General features: G+C 39.9%; 1 protein-coding gene across 1 annotated transcript in view; it reads left to right on the top strand.

Moving 5' to 3' along the window:
- Positions 1 to 18,284, top strand: part of RANBP17 (RAN binding protein 17) — a 339,468-nt gene that overhangs the window by 301,355 nt on the left and 19,829 nt on the right. Inside the window, 1 exon segment of the mRNA XM_030327670.1 lies at positions 7,571 to 7,737. Coding sequence (XP_030183530.1) covers positions 7,571 to 7,737 — 167 coding nt within the window.

Here is an 18,284-nt window from a genome sequence, read left to right as displayed (position 1 = left end):
TAATTTCCCTTTTAATCTTTCTGTGTCTTTATATTTAAAGTTGGTTTCTTGTAGACAGCAGGTATTTTCTATTGCTATTATAGCAAATTTGTACAAGCTTGGTGGCTTAAACTAATGTACATTTATTATCTTATGGTTCTTTAGATCATAAATGTGACATGGGTCTCACTGGGCTATAAAATGAAAGTGTCAGCAGAGCTGTGTTCCTTTCTAGGACCAAATCCATTTCCTTGCCGGTTCCAGTTTCTAGAGACCACCTAAATTCCTTGGCTCATAGCCCCCCTTCATCTTCAACACCAGCAAGATTGCATCTGTAACCATTCTTCTATAGATACATCCCCCTCTAAGTCTGACCTCTCCTGCTTCTCTCTTTTACTTTTAAGGACCTTTGGGATTACATTGGGCCTACCCAGATAATCCAAAATAATCTCCCTATGTTTCGATCAACTAATTAGCAATCTTAGTCCACCTGCAGTCTTATTTATTCTTTGCTGTATAATCTAACACATTCACAGGTTCTGGGAATTAGCACATGAACGTATTTGCCAAACACACAGCTCATAGGTGGGTCATATTTTTATATCAGATCTCACTGTCTCTGCCTTCTAATTAGTGTTTCAACCATTTATATTTAATGTAAGTACCAGTGTATTTGAGTTTAAATCTATAATATTGCTACTTGTTTTCTTTTTATTTTGTCTGAACTTTGTTTCTTTTTTCTTTTTTTCCTGCCTTCTTTTGGTTAGGATTAATTACATCTTTCTTATGAATCCATTTTATATCCCCTATGAGTTTATTAGCCAGACTTTTTTATTTTTAGTGGTACTCTAGGGTTTATAATCTACACCTTCAAATAATATCAGCACAGTTTGCCTTCAAATAATCACAGTCTACCTCTTTCCCTCTATCTCCATTCCTTCTGGAACTACACATGTGTTATATATCTCTGTTATTATTCGAAGACTGGATGGGAAGGACTCTTTTACAGATCTCCAGAACTGTCTCTTTGTATAGCTCCCAGTCCCTGAAACTCTGTCCCATGAGTTCTAGCTGCCTCAGTCTCCCCAAATTCAAACTGTTTCTCTTCGACTCAGTGAGACTGCTTAGCTCCGTTTGGGTTCCCCCTTCCTGGTCTGTAGCCTGGAAACTACTTGGGGCAATAAGCTTGAGCAATCACATCATTTGTTTCCCTCCTCTCTGGTTTAATAGCCCTGTACTGCTTGTTGTGCAATAATTGAAAAATGTTGTTTCATATTTTTGTCCTGTTTTCTAGTTGTTTATGGCAGAAGGAAAAATTCTCATAGCAGTTAATCCTTCAAGGACAGAAACTGAAGCCTTGTCTTTTCTTATTACAGTTTGGCTTGACATTCTTTTAACTCACATCATAGTAATACTTGAAGATTTTAAATTAGTTGCAGGCGGCTATATTGCTCTCAAAGTGTGGTCTCAGGCCTGGAATCTGCATTTCAACAAGGCTCTCAAGGGAGTCTTGATGAAGTGGCATTAGGGAGGGAGTACTGAGCTTGGATGTAAGTCCTGGTGCTACCACTTATTAAGTGTATGTTTATGGACATGTACTCTGTGCCTGATGTTGCCATAGGTGTTTTCAGGTGGGTACTTCAGCCTTGTCATTCTCAGAACCACTGTGCCTACCAAAACTGGGTTACATACTCTGTGTGTCCTTATTTCCTACCTGATTGCAGTTTTCTGAAGGACAGAAACAGTGTCTTGAGGCAACACTTTATTCCCAGTGCCTAGCATATAGTAAGTGCTCAGTAAATATTTATTGATTAAGTTAATTGAGTAATGTTATTTTCATTATATTTCATTATACAGATGAGTAAGCTGTGGCTCAGGGAGGTCAAACAACTTGCAGAAGGTCACACAACCAATAAGTGCCTGATCTAGGAGTCTTTCTGACTCGAAAACCCATTCCTCTTCGCCTCACCACCCTGCCCTAGATCTATCTAATCTTCAAGAAAAAGGACTATCAAAAGTACCCACTTGGGTTTCTCTTTTTCCAACAATAATAGATCTGCAAAGAGGCATTTATAGTTGTCGTTTGGGTTACAAGCAGGCTTCAGTTCTACTTTAGCCTCTGGAAAAACTGAGACGGAAGCACCAAAAAAAAAAAATTGAATCAGTGATAGGGTAGTAACTCACCTAATATGCTTAACATGATATTAACAATTTTTGGTTATCCTCATTCATCAGCATTTTTAGTTTCAGGCAAGCTGTAATGTGGGGAAAGAGAAAGGTGAATGAGAAAAGTGACTATATTTTCTTTTTATTTTTTTTTAAGTTTATTTTAAGAGAGACAAAGACGGCGTGAGTAGGAGAGAGGGAGAGAGAGAAGAAGCCTGACCCAGGGCTCGCAGTCACAAAACTGTGAGATCATGACCTGAGCTGAAACCAAGAGTCAGATGCTTAACCAAATGAGCCACCCAGGTGCCCCTATTTTCTATCTTTTTATTACCCAGCCACCATCACCCCCCACCACACTCTTACATATAGAAACCATTCTCTTACATATAGAGACCAAGTGCAGAACTTACAAAAAGCTGCTCTTAATAATAGTGACACTCAAGTCATTCATTCAGTAAGTACCAATTATGCACATACTATGTACTTGGCAGTACTAAAGGGAACAAAACAGAGAAGGTCCCTGCTGATGTGAAGCTTTTACTCTAGAGGGAAAAGATAAACAATAAATAAATGACCACACACACACACACACAAACACGCATGCGCACGCACACACACAAGAAAAAGTCAAGTCATTGCAAGTGCTAAACAAAGACTTAAAATGGGATAGTGACTGGAGAATGATCAAATGTGGCTTCTTTAGAAGTGATCAGGGAAGGCCTCTGAAGATTAGCTGGGGCAGCAGTGAGGGTCATTCCAGGAAGTAAAAGATAGCACAAAAGGCAAAAACAAATTGTGAGGGCAAGTGAAAATTTGAACCAACTGGAAGCCACCAGACCTTTCCTCATCAAGGCCACTGTTAATAAAATGTTCATTATGAATAAAATATGTTGTTATTTTGAACACATTCTTGAATTAGATTAAGTGGTATGAATATAACATGGAAACAAGACATTCAGGAAATATTTAGAAACTTAGAGACCTTGTACACTAGTTTCTCCCACCAAAAACATGCTAAAAGTAGAAGACAGCTAGCTATGAGTTTGCCAAACAAAATGATGGGCTTTGTATTTAAGGGACTGAAACCGCCAGGAAGACAGATGGAAAGTGAAAAGGGGGAAGCCTACTGTGTGTTGAGCACTATGTTAATCTTTACACACTTTACTAATTTCTCACAAGACCTTGCAAAGTAGGTGGTATTGAGCACATTTTACAGAGTTGCAAATTAAAGCTCCATGAAGTTAAACATCTAGAAAATACAGATTCAGATCCAGAGCCACCTATTTCCAAAACTGCACACCACCCAGACAGGCCTTTCGTTTCTGAAATTGCCTTTCACACTGAATTTTTCTAAGACCTCCTTCCTCTCTTCTGCCATGGTGAGAAATTTTGAGCCAAAGCCAAATTTTAGCTCAGCCCCATTATTATTCTCCTGACTCAGTCAAGCAACTCTTTCCTATACAGTTAACTTTTCAGAACAGTTTTCCATGATGGGTCCTAGTGAACAGGAGGCTTATTAATGATGCATGTGCTTCCTTTGGAGACCGGTTGCAGGAGAAAAGGAGCATTTGGTTTTAATGCCAAACAACAAGTTGCTAGAGAGAACAAAGTGACCATTCGACTTAAACATTGTGTCTAAAATTGTCTACATTGCGGTCCAGCTTCAGCTCAGGTCATGATCTCAGGGCTCATGAGTTCAAGCCCCACGTCGGGCTCTGTGCTGACAGCTCAGAGCCTGGAGCCTGCTTCGTATTCTGGGTCTCCCTCCCTCTCTCTCTCTCTCTGCCCGTCTCCTGCTCATGCTGTCTCTCTCTGTCTCTCAAAAATAAATAAACATTAAAAAAAATTTTTTTTAATTGTCTACATTGCTGATAAATCATTTTTTTTTGGTCATTTTTTTTTAATGTTTACTTATTTTTGAGAGAGAGAGAGAGAGAGAGAGAGAGCAAGCGGGGGAGGGGCAGAGAGAGATGGAGACACAATCCGAAGCAGGCTCCAGGCTCTGAGCTGTCAGCACAGAGCCTGATGTGGCGCTCGAACCCATGAACCATGAGATCATGACCTGAGCCGAAGTCAGATGTTCAACAGGCTGAGCCATTCAGGTGCCCCGAATGAATCCTTTTTTTAAAAGATTCTGAATACTGGGACTCCTGGGTGGCTAATTCGGTTAAGTGTCAGACTTCGGCTCAGGTCCTGATCTTGCGGTTTGTGAGTTCAAGCCCTCCATCAGGCTTGCTGCTGTCAGGGCAGAGCCTACTTCGGATCCTCTGCCCCCCTCTCTCTCACGCCCCGACTTGTGCTCTCTCAAAAAAATAAATAAAACATTTTAAAAAATTTAACAATTCTGAATACCAAGAACCAGGACAAAATATGAAAATTCATGACTTCTGCCCATCCTTTTATGTCAGGAGAGTTTCATTATTTGAATCTCACATAATAGCTTGAGCTGCAAATAAAGAAAACCAATAATAATACATAGTCCTTAGCACTATTCATTCTGTTTTTGATCAAACGGCCCTTGATCCTTATGATTCTACACCTTTCAATCTACCCTAAAATAACATTTATCCATTTCAAAGTCCCCAACCATAAATCAGCCATAATGGAATCTCTTCTTCTTGCTTTTATTGCAAGGATATATGTTCCAACCTTCATGTCTAAAGTGTTTACCTGGCTTTTTCATAGCTGACTCAGTGGATTGGAACCTTTTAATGCAACCTGCATGGCATGCGGTCACCAAATCTATGTGAAGTCTTTATAATTTTTGTATGATTGATAGCATATTGCTCTTTACTGGTGAGGGAAACCATATCTATTTCCTGCTCGCTTCCTTTTGTAGATGTTAAGTTACTTAATCCATTTACTTTCATGATTGGGACTTCAAAAGTAGAAATGTGAAGGAAAAGAGAAAAGCAACCGAGCTCAACCAGTCTGTACCTGATTCTTGGGCCTAGATCTTTTCCACTACATTATACTACCTCCTGGAATTATAAAATCTAATCTTCCTTTTCTGCACAGCAACCCAGATAGTGGGGAGAGATAAACGATTAATCCATCAATCAAATGCCCTGATTTTGGGAGAAAAAGAGCCCCTTTCTTAAGAGGAAAATATAGCGCCACAATTTGCTTGTATATATAGCTTCCATAGCGCTATGGTTTCCCTAAACTATTGTCCGTTCCCATCTTGTAGACCTTCATTCAACCCCTACTGATCCTGCACCAACTACTATTATCCTCTATTTTATTTTTTTATTTTTTTATCTACTTTTAAAGTTTATTAATTTACTTTGAGAAAGAGACAGGGAGGGAGGGGCAGAAAGGGAGAGAGAGAATCCCAAGCAGGCTCTATGCTGACAGCACAGAGCCTGACACAGGACTAAATCTCATAAACCTGTGAGATCATGACCTGAGCCAAAATCAAGAGTCGGACACTTAACTGACTGAGCCACCCAGGCGCCCCTGTTATCCTCTGTTTTAAATGTATTTATCTATCTGTATGTCAGAACTTTCCACCAAGCCTACCTCTTTCTATTTCTTATGCCATTTCTCTACAAAACAATTTATATGAAAGAGTTTGTAAACTGTGGTGTTCTATTGTTCTAGGTATTATTACTAAATACAACTCAAGACCTATAAAACCTTCCTCAGACTCGCTTTGCCTACCAACATTGCACCTCTAATCTAGGAAAGGCACGTGTGTCTCAAAACCTCAGAGATTCATAAAATGAATAAGAAATTAATGACTGCCTTAGGAAGTTTATAATCTGCTGGTTCCCAGCCCTACTCTCCCTGTCTGCTTTCCTCATCTGCATTTACCATTTTTGCCATTTTTGAATGTTTTTAACTGTTCCTCTTGTCACTTCTGTTACTGATCATAAACTCCCCCAGGATCGTGTCCGTACATTATTACCTTTGGCCAAAAAATCTGGGCAGTGTCATTCTATGAATCAGAACCATGAACTTTGTTGGATAAGCTCTTTATCTCCGAAATTCATGTTTCTTACTGAAAAATGCAAATAACAACACCTACTATATACAGAGTAATTGTTAGAAGTAAGTGAATAATAAGCCTAATGTACAAAGTAGATAGTCAATAAATGGTTGCTACATCATGTCACTTGCTTGCTTTAAAAAAGAAGCCTTTAATAACACCTCTGTTGTCTTTCAAATTAAATGTACTGTCCCAGCTCACTATTGGATGCCCTCAAGGAAGACACCAACCTACTTTGTCAGCCTTCTCTCTTATGACTCCCTATATATTCTTTCACTCATCCCAAAAGTCCTACTCCCTGAATATACCCTCCTCTTTTCAACACGAGGGCAAACTGGTAGTAATTGTCATCTTTTGAATCCATTGTGTTTTAAGAAAGTGTTTGATGGTTACATGTATTTTTGCTTAAAACCTGATTTTGTTTAATGTATATTAATTTTCATGGTTAAAAGTATAAATCTAGAACCTCAGCTCCTTGTTTATTTTCAGACAGTGGCTCCACAGTCATCCAGCCGTGTGGCATTGGACATGTCATTTAATTCCTCACTATTCTTGCCTGTAAATGGAGATAATAACAGTTACCATCACAGAGCTATTGTGAGGATGCACAATAATTTGTGTAACTAACACAGTAAACTATCAGTAAATATCAGCTATTTTTATTCTGAGACTTTCTAGTTGTTCTCTTCTCATTCAACTCTGCAAGTTATTTTACAAATGCTGAGAAAGGTTAACTGGTTCTTTCAGAGTAACAACATAGCAAGTCATCAGAAAAGATGAGATTTGAAACCAGAGCTGTCTGACTCCAAAATCCCTAACTTCCCACCACACTGTGCACATTGTGTGAATCTCTCTACCTGAAAAATGTCCTTCCTTATATCTAACTGAAATAACTTTCCCAAGCCCGTCTTAGGTTCTGTCTCCTTCGTAAAGTCTTTTTGATCCCCATCCAAATGTGATGTCTTCCTCAAAATCCGCCCAGCAGTGTGTCGCTCATTTTTGGCTAGCACTGAGCAGCAGTGACTTATGTACTGAATCACGAGCTCTTTGACCAGGGTAGAGGTTTCCCCTGAAAGAGAGCATTTTGCACCAAGTCCACACCCTGTTTCCTCTGCAGCAGAGCACTTTGCACCAACAGACGTTTAATAAAGTCACTTGAGTTGAACAGACGATCGTTGAGGTCACAAATGGAAAATTCTGTCCAATTCAATCCAGGAGTCAGTTACTTAACTAACACGTCTCTATACCAGGTCTTGTAGTAGACACTGGGTTCAAAGAGATAAGCAAGGTAAAATCCCTGCCCTCAAGGAGTTTTACAATTTGATAAAAGTGCTTTGAAACCAGAAAGTGGTTTTTTTAATCAGAGGCATTATAATTAATCAGATGAAAACTCACTTAGTAATGCGAAGGAATTCTCATTTATTGTTCGTACAGATACAGTTGTCTCCTCCAGCTGCTGTACCAGTTTAGACTACATCGTCACCTACCTCTTCAAGCACATAGCAAAAGAGGGCAAGAAGCCACTTCGATGCAGAGAGGCCACCCAGGCCGGTCAGAGACTCTTACATTTTATGCAGCAAAATCCAGATGTCCTACAGCAGGTAACTGGTGGTCGGTCACCTGACTTAAGAAACAGTTTCCCAGAAGCCTAGACCCTGAATATCTCTTAGAACAAATGGTCCTTGCCAAGACCCTTTACCAGTTACTCTCTAGGAGTATTTTCCCGCAAGGTAGGGTAGCACACTAGCTCACCCTCAAGAAATCTCTCCACGTCTTTCATCTTACCCCAGCGAAGCTAGGATGCAAAAAAAGGATAGCTCTTTCAGAGGCCTGAGAGCAATAAAAAGCGAAGCCAGAACTAGAAACAGTCAACCTCTGCTTTCTTTCCTGGAGCCTCTAAGTCTTCTAAAGTTTGCCTGTGAGTACTCTGTATGCCAGGCAACTTGGTGAGCACTTTCGGTTCATCATACTACAGTTGGTATTCTTCTTATTTAAGATAAGAAAAGTTCAGGTAGGTCATATTCCCAAGAGCATTTAAGTAAAAGGAATAAAGCCACAAGTTCTTTATTTTCAGATGTGTTTTCTGACTGGCTACTATGAGTTAGGTCCAAGTTTAATACTGTTTTTTGAAAACTCACTTCTGCAAATCACAGTAACAGCATGCATAAAAATAAATAACACGTGCCAGAAATATTTCAAAGAGAATGATGCCATTTTTCTCTGGAGATACCATCACTCTGATGTTCTCCCGTTCTACTGACTTTGGAAATGATGCTGTATACTGCTTCCACTTGTTTCATTTTGCCAAATTATCTTCATAATAGTTTGTGGTTTGCAAATGTAAACACTTTAACAAGGTTACTAGCCTTGTTAAACAAGGCACGTGCCACCAACGGAAAGCGTCACTCTGAGTGAAGAAATGATGAACATACAATGGGCTGGCCATGGAAGAGGTTTTCTTCCTGGCTGTCATTTTTTTACTAATATGCAAATTAAGTTATTTAAACTTACTTTTGGTGATGTCTCAGTAACCTGTTATTTTCCTTGTGGGGAGGTGTGTAATTAAGATTTTGTGTAACTAAACAAAGTGCTATATGCCTGTAAATACTTGGTTATGATCCTGGAATTGTTACGACATGTTGGTGATATGGTAAAGAGAAGAGGAAGGTAGCACACGTAGTGAGGACTTTCTGTGTACAAGGTACAAGAGCCGCTGAGATTCATAAGACATAATTTCTTTCCTTAAAAAGTTTCTGTCACGTGGGACAGAGATGATGGGTTAGTTACTAGGTAACAAATTATATGAATAATCAAATTATATGAATAATTTGATTAATGTAGTGGTGACAGAGATTGACACACGAGGAGAGGACTTTCAGAGAACTCTTCTCATTTACACCCCCACAACAACCCTGAAATGTAGATATCGTCATCCCCATTTTACAGATGAACAAATTGAGATGCAGAGAGATCAACTGGAAAGTGGAATTGAAACAAGGTTCGTCTGGGTCGAAAGCCTTATCACTTATACCATTGATTCTCAAGGGCCTAGTGGTGGGGATAAGATCTCATGTTCATCAGGAATGCCATTACAAGATATACATTTTTTTAAATTAACTTATTTATTTTGAGAGAGAGAGTGTCCTCGTGCACATGCAACCAAGGGAGGGGCAGAAAGAGAGGGGGAGAGAGAGAATCCTCAGCAGGCTCCACACCATCATTGCAGAGCCCAGTGTGGGGCTCCAATCACCCACCACGCGATCATGACCGGAGCCGAAACCAAGAGTCAGACACTTAACCAACTGAGCCATACACACACACACACACACACACACACACACACACACACACACACATACACGAGGTGCCCCTCAAAATATACTTTCTATCAAGAATGTACCTCTCCTTCCCCCTTCCCCACCTCCCCAGCTGCAGTAACGTGTGGTACTGTTGGGGGTGTCCTGGCCCTCCAGTGTTTTGCAAGAAGGTTGAGAACCACAGACTGAGAGCATGCCGCCAGTGGAGAAAATAAATACCCATGAATTGGCCAGGAATCAGACCCAGCCCCCCACCCCACCATGGCAAATGACAAGTCCACCACCAAATCCCTCCTGCCAGCACTGAGCCTGATCACAATATTGTCTCATAAACTTTGGCAGAAACTTTTAAGTTGGCAGAAAGTTTTACCAAAATCAATAGGCTGTGATTCCAGACAAATACCATCAGACTGTGCAGAGCAAGTGATGTGGTTGTACAGGACACCATCAAGTTTGTCTTTACTCAGAATTACCATGCATTTGTTGGTTTAAGTAATTTCTGTGTGTTAATAATACTTGGTAATCCTTTATTTTATAGCATATGACTAAGTAGTGATATATCTTTATTAACAGCAGAATACATTCTATTTATTTGGAATGCAGGCTTTCAGATAGCATTTTAAATATTAATGACTGGTCTCTGGTAGTCAGCATAAATATGATTTGCATTAGCACTAGGTTATATCATCTTGAGTGCCTCTGATGTCAACTATTGGGTATACTAATATCTGACATCACCTCCTTAGGTCACTGACAACTTTGACCTCTATTCTTATGCACAATTTCTGTCGTCTCAAAAGCTCTTTTGAATTGATTTGAAATTTTGACTCTGCCCTTTATGAGGCAGTAAAATTGATAATTATTCAGATGGGAACTGAGCACTGAGTGAAAAATCAATTCTACCCGCTCTCTGCTGCGTATAAAATTACTTCTGAGTCGGCTGGACTGAACGGATGGCCGGAGTAAAAGCAGCAGGCAGGAGTAGTGGGAAGAATTAGCCGGACAGAGCTAATAGCCTGAAGGGATGGACTTGGAAAAGAGGGAGTGGGCCAGTTGGGGGTTATTATGAGCAAGGATGGGTCCCATTGATCATCTGTTTACATCAGCTTTCCAAGACCTTATAAATCAGCCCTGAAGAGCAGCAGAACTCGAGATTTCAGCATCTTACCAGAGGGACTTTGTATTAGATTATTCTCATTTTCACACTCAGATGAAAAGTGAGCCATTGATTATTCATTGGTTGCCCATTAAATGCTGTTTTTATAGATGATTTGCCTATCACTGAAGGTAATGAACAAGGTGGCTGCTTTATAACTCGAGGTTTCAGTTTTCAAGGCATCTGTGTCGGTTAAGTAATGCCTAACCCTATTAAAAGGAATGGGTTACAAATTGCTTAACAGTGCTGAAAAACTAGACCCTAATGACTAATTGTGCTTGGAGTTTAGAGAGGGCTTGTCAGCTCTTTAAACTAAACTGATGCAATGATACTGCAATTATTTACCAGTTTGAACTGTTTTCCCCCCAACCTGGATGTATATTGCTAGAAGCATAACTGCACGATGAGTGTCCATTCCAAATTGTAAAAGTTATCTCCTCAAGCTTCCATAGCAAATGAAGCAGGAACCCACATAAATGGTTTTCCAATATCCTCATAGACCTTTCGATTTGTGCCTACCAGCCTAGGAAGCACATTGTAAATGCCTTGCACCTGGAAATGTGCTTATCATGATCTGTTATGTGACTGTAGAGCCTCAGTGTCCTTATTTTTTAATTTAAAAAAAAATTTAATGTTTATTTACATTTTCTGAGAGAGAGACACAGAGCATGAATGGGGGAGGGGCAGAGTAAGGGAGACACAGAATCTGAAGCAGGCTCCCGGCTCTGAGCTGTCCGCACTAGAGCTTGATGCGGGGCTCGAAATCACAAACTGCGAGCTCATGACCAGAGTAGAAGTCAGATGCTTAACCGACTGAGCCACCCAGGTATATTACTATTATATACTATTATATTACTATAATATCACTAAATGCAGCCTGCCTTGGTTTCTTTATAAAACACCAAGGATATATGAACCAATGACGTTTCTAGTGTATAAGAGGAATACTATTTTCATATGAAGAATTTTTCTATGATTGTTAACTGATTCACAGAAAGTTAGAATTTGAAGATTATTTTAGAAGAGTTCTCATTTTACATATGGAATCTGAGGAATAGGGAAGTTGTTATGCCTCTTGTGAGATGGTACATGGTTCAGGAGCTGATAGTTTTAGTATCTATTATTTGAAAAAAATTTTTTATGTTTTATTAATTTTTGAGAGAGAGACAAAGACAGACCTCGAGTGGGGGAGGGGCAGAGAGAGAGAGAGAGAGGCAGACACAGAATCAGAAGCAGGCTCCAGGCTCTGAGCTGTCAGCACAGAACCCAACACAGGGCTTAAACCCATGAATCGTGAGATCATGACCTGAGCCGAAGTTGGACGTTTAACTGACTGAGCCACCCAGGCACCCCCAAAAATTTTAATTTTTTATCTTAGAGTGAGAGAGAGTGAGAGAGGAGCAGAGAGAGAGGGAGAGAGAGAATCTTAGGCAGGCTCCACACTGAGAGCAGAGCCCCGATGCAGGGCTCGATCTCACCATCATGAGATCATGACTTGAGCTGAAATAAAAAGCCTGACACTTAACCGAGTCACCCAGGCACCCTCTCAATGTTTTTAAAATATTCTCCAAATAAGCTATTGTCTATAATCTGTAAACAAATCTAACTTTGCTAGCATTAAATTTAGTCCACTTGAGGATCCACTGTAATTAAGTGAATCTATTTCAAATAAGATTACTGTCTCACCAGCATTCCTTGGACTTAACACTGAGGGAACCCCAGTTCACATTATTAAGGAAAAAACTCCCCATGTATTTTTATGCCATTAGCACAATAAACTACGGGCGCCTGGGTGGTTCAGTTGGTTGAACGTCCAACACTTGATTTTGGCCCAGGTCATGATCCCAGGTTGGAGGGATTGAGCCCCACGTTGGGCTCTGCCCTAAGCATGGAGCCTGCATGGGATTCTTTCTCTCTCCTTCTGCCTCTCCCCAGTGCGCATATATGCGCTCTCTCTCTTTCAAATAAAAAAATAAAAATAAAAAAGAAAGAAAACTTTAAGGACAGGTCAATAGTAACAGTGATTAGGCACAGATCTGCTACAATATTTGGAAGATTAAATTTGTGTGTGAAATGTTTTTAGTGTTATCTCTGGGCGTGTTAAATGTTTGCATACGTAAGCCGAAGATCAGCACTCGTTCAGTTATATCACAGAGTGAAAGATTTGCCCAGATCACTAAATGCAGGAGCATGTTTTGTAGAATTAGAGGGCAGTTCAGAAGTGTGACTGATTCTTTTTCAAATTATAAGACTAGGACACTGATGATGAGTGCCTCTCTACATCAGAATTTCAGTTAAAACTAATTGTTCTAGAAAGAGTAGCGCCTTCCACAGAAGTAGAACAAGAACTATGTAGCCATGTGGTTGTCAGCATCACTGATTAGATCATGCAGCTAACTCATTAACAGGGTATTTTTAACAATTATATTCTGTAAAAATCTAAATACATTGAAAGGAACAATTAGAACATTTAGATTTGAATTTATTTCACCCTTATCTATGTAACTATTTGGCACAAGTCAGCTATAATAAAAACCCAAAAAGAGTTCTAATTATGATTTTATCTCTCTTCTTCTCCTGTGCACACCCCCCCCCCCCACACACACACACCCCGACCGCAACCTGGCATTTAACTACAAATTGTGAAGAGCTGTCAGGAGCTATAAGAATCATACTTCAGTAGGGATGTACGCTGAAAGAACATTCACCCTTTTCCTCAATCAGTCAGTCAATCAATGAAAATTGCTTTTGTATAGTGCTCTTCATGACATGCATCCCAAAGTGAATTACAGCAAAAGGGAAATCATCTGCTCTTTTTTCATTTTTGTGTTTAGATTGAAATGCTACTCTGCTCAACATTTTGACATACTGTACAAGACATCTTTCATACTTAAGGTTCCATTCCCTAAGACTAAGGAGGAGAAAGTGTAGCCACATATTTAACTCATGAGATTTTGGCCTGTGGAACCTGAGCAACACCCTCACAGTGGGAAACGCCTAAGTAGATGAAGTACGTTCATGTCTCTCAGCCTCTTAAAAAACAATTAGCCCGGTTTTCTAATGTTATCAAAGACATTTCTAGTGAACCCTAAATAGAAAGGGTGCCCTCCACATGACCCATTAACTCAGTCTGGTTGATTTGCAACTTTATTATCAAAAATATGGCAGTAGATTGAAACTAAAACCCCATGCTGAAGGGACATTCACCACTGGACCAGAGGACAACGTGGCTATAAAGCACTTAAAGGAAGCCAGACATAGGTCAGTAGACACCAAAAGTATAAAACAGGAACTCACATTTCAGGACAGAATTGTTTTTTGCACATGCTGCCACGATCTTGGTCTTCTTCACAGCGTTCTGTGCATGGCCTGTGTATTTATTTTTAGGAAAAAATACTACTGGCAAAATATAAGTGCTTACCGTGTGCAGGAAATAGCTCAAGCTGCTTACATACACACGTAATCTGATTTAATCATCACGTTTCTCTGTGAAGTGCTAGTATTACGATCACCACTTTGTAAATATAGAAACTGAGGTACAAAAAGATTAGGTACTTTTCCCAACGTGACACATAGTAAGTGGAAAAGCTAAAACTTGGGGCTATTGAACTCCAGAGTTGACATGCTTAACCGCAAAGCTATAGTTTGTTGGCAGCGACTAATCAGAGGTAGCACATATTTTTTCAGCACTTACACTCAGGCAAGTTGAGCTTCCAGTAAGTCCCCCCGGGGCCATCCCTAAGGTAGAGTGATTTAGAGCAGTCATCCTATACCCCAACTTTGTGCTGCAGCCGGGATGAAACAGATGGGCAGTGACCCAAAGAGGCAGTGGGCAAGGGAGAGGGAGGTGGCTTTGCCAGCTGGTACAGAAGAGCCTTGTGCTTCCCAGCATCACGGCAGAGTGAACAGACCTTCCTCTAACTTACTCTATACCTGTACCCTATCGTTAATTCTATAGCCAGATCCCAAGAGTATAAAATGGAGTAGGACAGATATCCTTGAGAAGGTCAGAGTCTAACAGTATAACTGTCTCATGACTTTCCTCTGTGTCTTTTCTCTAATGTCTTGGAGGTAGCTCTTGAGGTTCATTCTAACCTGATTTTTCTAGGACAGACTCAATATGGCAGCTGTGAAATGAAGGTGGGGAAGCAACAAGTGCTTTATATCCGTCCCCCATACCCGATGCATCTCTAGGCTTCATCCTGACTCTCACTACTGACTCATCAGCATAGAGTGCCAGTTTTCATCCCTTTCTGGTTACAAACAGCCTCTCTTTTCCAAAGGAAGCTTCTACTACTATGACTGGGTACCGTTAGCTCTATTGAAGGCTGTTCTTAAGGGCTTCTTACATTGGTGAGTCTCAAACCAATACCTTTGAGCATCCCTCTCCCTATCCTTTCCATTCTACAGAGTTTCACAAACTAAGGTCCTACAGAGCCACACAGAGAACTTGAATGAGGTAGACAGGAAAGAAACCAAAGTTGTGTACACATTCCTGTCTAACAGGGGCAGCCTCCACATAGTCCCAGCTTATTCTTGCCCTGTAAGAAAGTAGGACCCAGTGTTACCAGCTATATAGAGATCACCCACCCCCACCCAAAGAGAACCAGAAATCCAGGGTTTTTTTCATGTTGGCCACTGATTGAAAATTTTTTTTTTAACATTTTATTTATTTTTGAGACAGAGAGAGACAGAGCATGAACGGGGGAGGGGCAGAGAGAGAGGGAGACACAGAATCGGAAGCAGGCTCCAGGCTCTGAGCCATCAGCCCAGAGCCCGACGCGGGGCTCGAACTCACGGAGCGAGATCGTGACCTGAGCTGAAGTCGGACGCTTAACCGACTGAGCCACCCAGGCGCCCCTGATTGAAAATTTTTTAAAAAACAAGAAAATAAAAACACTCTGCAGGCCAGCACTGGATGTCTGGTTACCGGTTTTCCACCAATGTTTTATGTAATCCTAGAGAATTTCGGAACGGAGATCGTGCAAAGCATGATTCCCGGTCTTTCTCACAGTCATCCCATGTGGCACTGCTGATGTTTTGATAATTTTTGGAGCACACTTTTTTGAGTAGTTGTTTAAAAAGGATGCTGTTATTTTGCTCATATATTTGATTCTGTACGTAAGTCTCTACTCAGACTTAAAGAGGGCATTTATTTACTTTTAGGTTGTGTCTTTGCATACAGAACGGATGCAATAAACAGCCAATGAAACTCAGTTAACATCTCCCAAACATTTTTTTTTATTTTCATAATAACCATATTTGTCTGAGGCAAGAATTAAAGTTCAGTTTGGTCAAGTATATGCTTGTGTGTGTGTGTGTGCACGTGCGCATGCACGCACGCTTGTGTGTACACACGCAGTCTAATTACTAAGGATCAAATAGAAATATCTGAGAGGACCAGGACTGGACAAAAATGTCTAGATAACAGCCATATAATAAAAGTCCACAAGGAAAAAAATAAAATAAAATAAAATAAAAGCCCACAAGGGAGTAAAACTCTTAAGAGTGATGAATTTGTGACCACAACTCCTAAAGATCAGTTTAGAAAATTAAAGTACAGGGGCGCCTGGGTGGCTCAGTCGGTTGAGCATCCGACTTCAGCTCAGGTCATGATCTCACAGCTCATGAGTTCGAGCCCCGTGTCGGGCTCTGTGCTGACAGCTCAGAGCCTGGAGCTGGCTTCTGATTCTATGTCTCCCTCTCTCTCTCTGCCCCTCCCCCATTCATGCTGTGTCTCAGAAATAAACAAAAAAACATTTAAAAAAAGAAATTTAAAGTACATACTTTTAAAAATAGAAAAACATTAGTTTTTTTTTAAATGGCATCTGTGATATAAAATTATGTATCCATCTTTAGAAGGATGATTCTAGTCCACATTTTTTGCCATATACCCTATCTTTGCCATTTTGCTATAATTTTTGTTATGGAAATATTTGTCAAATGACAATTTCAACTATGACCCCCCCAAATAGTATTTTAAGACCAAAAAATCAGTTCATATAAAAACCTATTCTTGATTTATGAATCATCAAATTATGATCAGAACTGTCATACCTGTCTTTAACAGAGTACCTTTTCTTCCCCAGAGATCACATCCAGCTTGATGCATGTCTCAGCATCTAAGAGAGCCTGACCCTTGTGACAGTCAATGAACGTCTGCAAAACCAACCCCCAAAAGTTAATTTTCAGAATTACAATCTGCAGGCGGTGACTTTATGTTTCAAATCCAGCATAGTCATAGATCACTACATAATCAAACAAAATGGTAGGGCTGAGATAAGAGTATACCATTATATACTGTATAATAATCCTGCTGGAATGCCACAAGAAAATTTCATTCTACACATGGGTGAAGAAAGGAATAAGCACTTCACATATTGTTCCGAACAGCTAACGGAACAGAGAAGGGTTGGGTTTGCTTTTTTTTTTTCACTAGGACATGTGTTTTTTTTTTTTTTACCTCTAAGCACAGTTTAAAGATGTAATCCATTGATAGCATAACTTGCCTTATTAATTGAAAGGGATGGAATCCACCAGATGTAGCCCAAACCAGCAGAGAGTTGGGTGACTAAGCAACAGCAAAGACACCATATTGAGTGAGCCAGAATTCAGTCTCCAAGTCATTTATTTCAACCAGTGACAATACATTTAAACTCCTGTGCCTCAGCAGTGATTGATGGTTTAATATCATATATAATTTTTTTAATGAAGGAAAAACCATTTAAATATGTTACCATTTGCACTGGTATTCTCCTATGTACATAACTGCATTTAATCATTATGGGGATTGTTTTTATACTTGTGTAATTTGTATCCAAGAAATAACTGTCAAAGCCATCTCACGCTGTTGCTGGAAATGGTACAGTGTGCTTCATACTTGAATAGATTCATTCTTCCCTGCACATAATTAAGAGTGTTGGAGCTTTTTCCCTGCCACCACATAGGAATTCCATGTTTACATTTCTGAGAATGAAAAATTAGCCACAATGTGCTTTTTCAAGTTCCCATTTTCTGGCACTATGATATTTAAGTACCTTAGTTCTGTACCAGTGTATGATTTGAAGAGTTTGATTTTAAGACTTTTAATATTAAAATACATAATAAAATTTTATTATCTAATTACAAGAGGGTTTAGCCTCTTATTAAAGTTGCTAAATCAGGCCTAGATTAGCATCATAATAACACAGTTTGACATGGAATACTCAAAAGTCAAGTTCGAAGGAAGGGACGGGTTTTTTTTGTTGTTGTTTTAGGGGGTTTTCTCCTGCACCCATCCCTTGCACAATATAACAAGGATGAAATGCATGTATGGAAACAAACAAGGAGCAATTTGGGACGCTGGAGAAGGAGTGGAGGTGTCAGCCTAGGACGGTACCCTTAGGCAAGGCAGCTGGTATATGTAGCCTTTTGTTTATCTGCTACTGGTTTATGTAGCCTTTAGGCCGGCACCAGAAACAATCACTCCTACAGGGTCAGCTGCTGGTCAGAAGCAAAGTAAGAAAAGATTTTGCGTTCAAACGCGCAGCCATAATTTCTGTACAGCTGGCACCTGCTACTGGTGCACAGCATGAAGGTGAAAGGTCAAAGAGGCAGTTGTTCAAAACTCAAGAATGGCTTAAAGGGACTTGTAGATTAATCTGCTTTATTAACTTCTGTATATTAGATAACTATT

Source organism: Lynx canadensis, chromosome A1 (genome assembly GCF_007474595.2).
Source record: "Lynx canadensis isolate LIC74 chromosome A1, mLynCan4.pri.v2, whole genome shotgun sequence".
In the NCBI taxonomy this organism is placed as follows: Eukaryota; Metazoa; Chordata; class Mammalia; order Carnivora; family Felidae; genus Lynx; species Lynx canadensis.
Note: the sequence above shows the minus strand (reverse complement) of the source record. Positions and strands in the feature narration are given on the sequence as shown.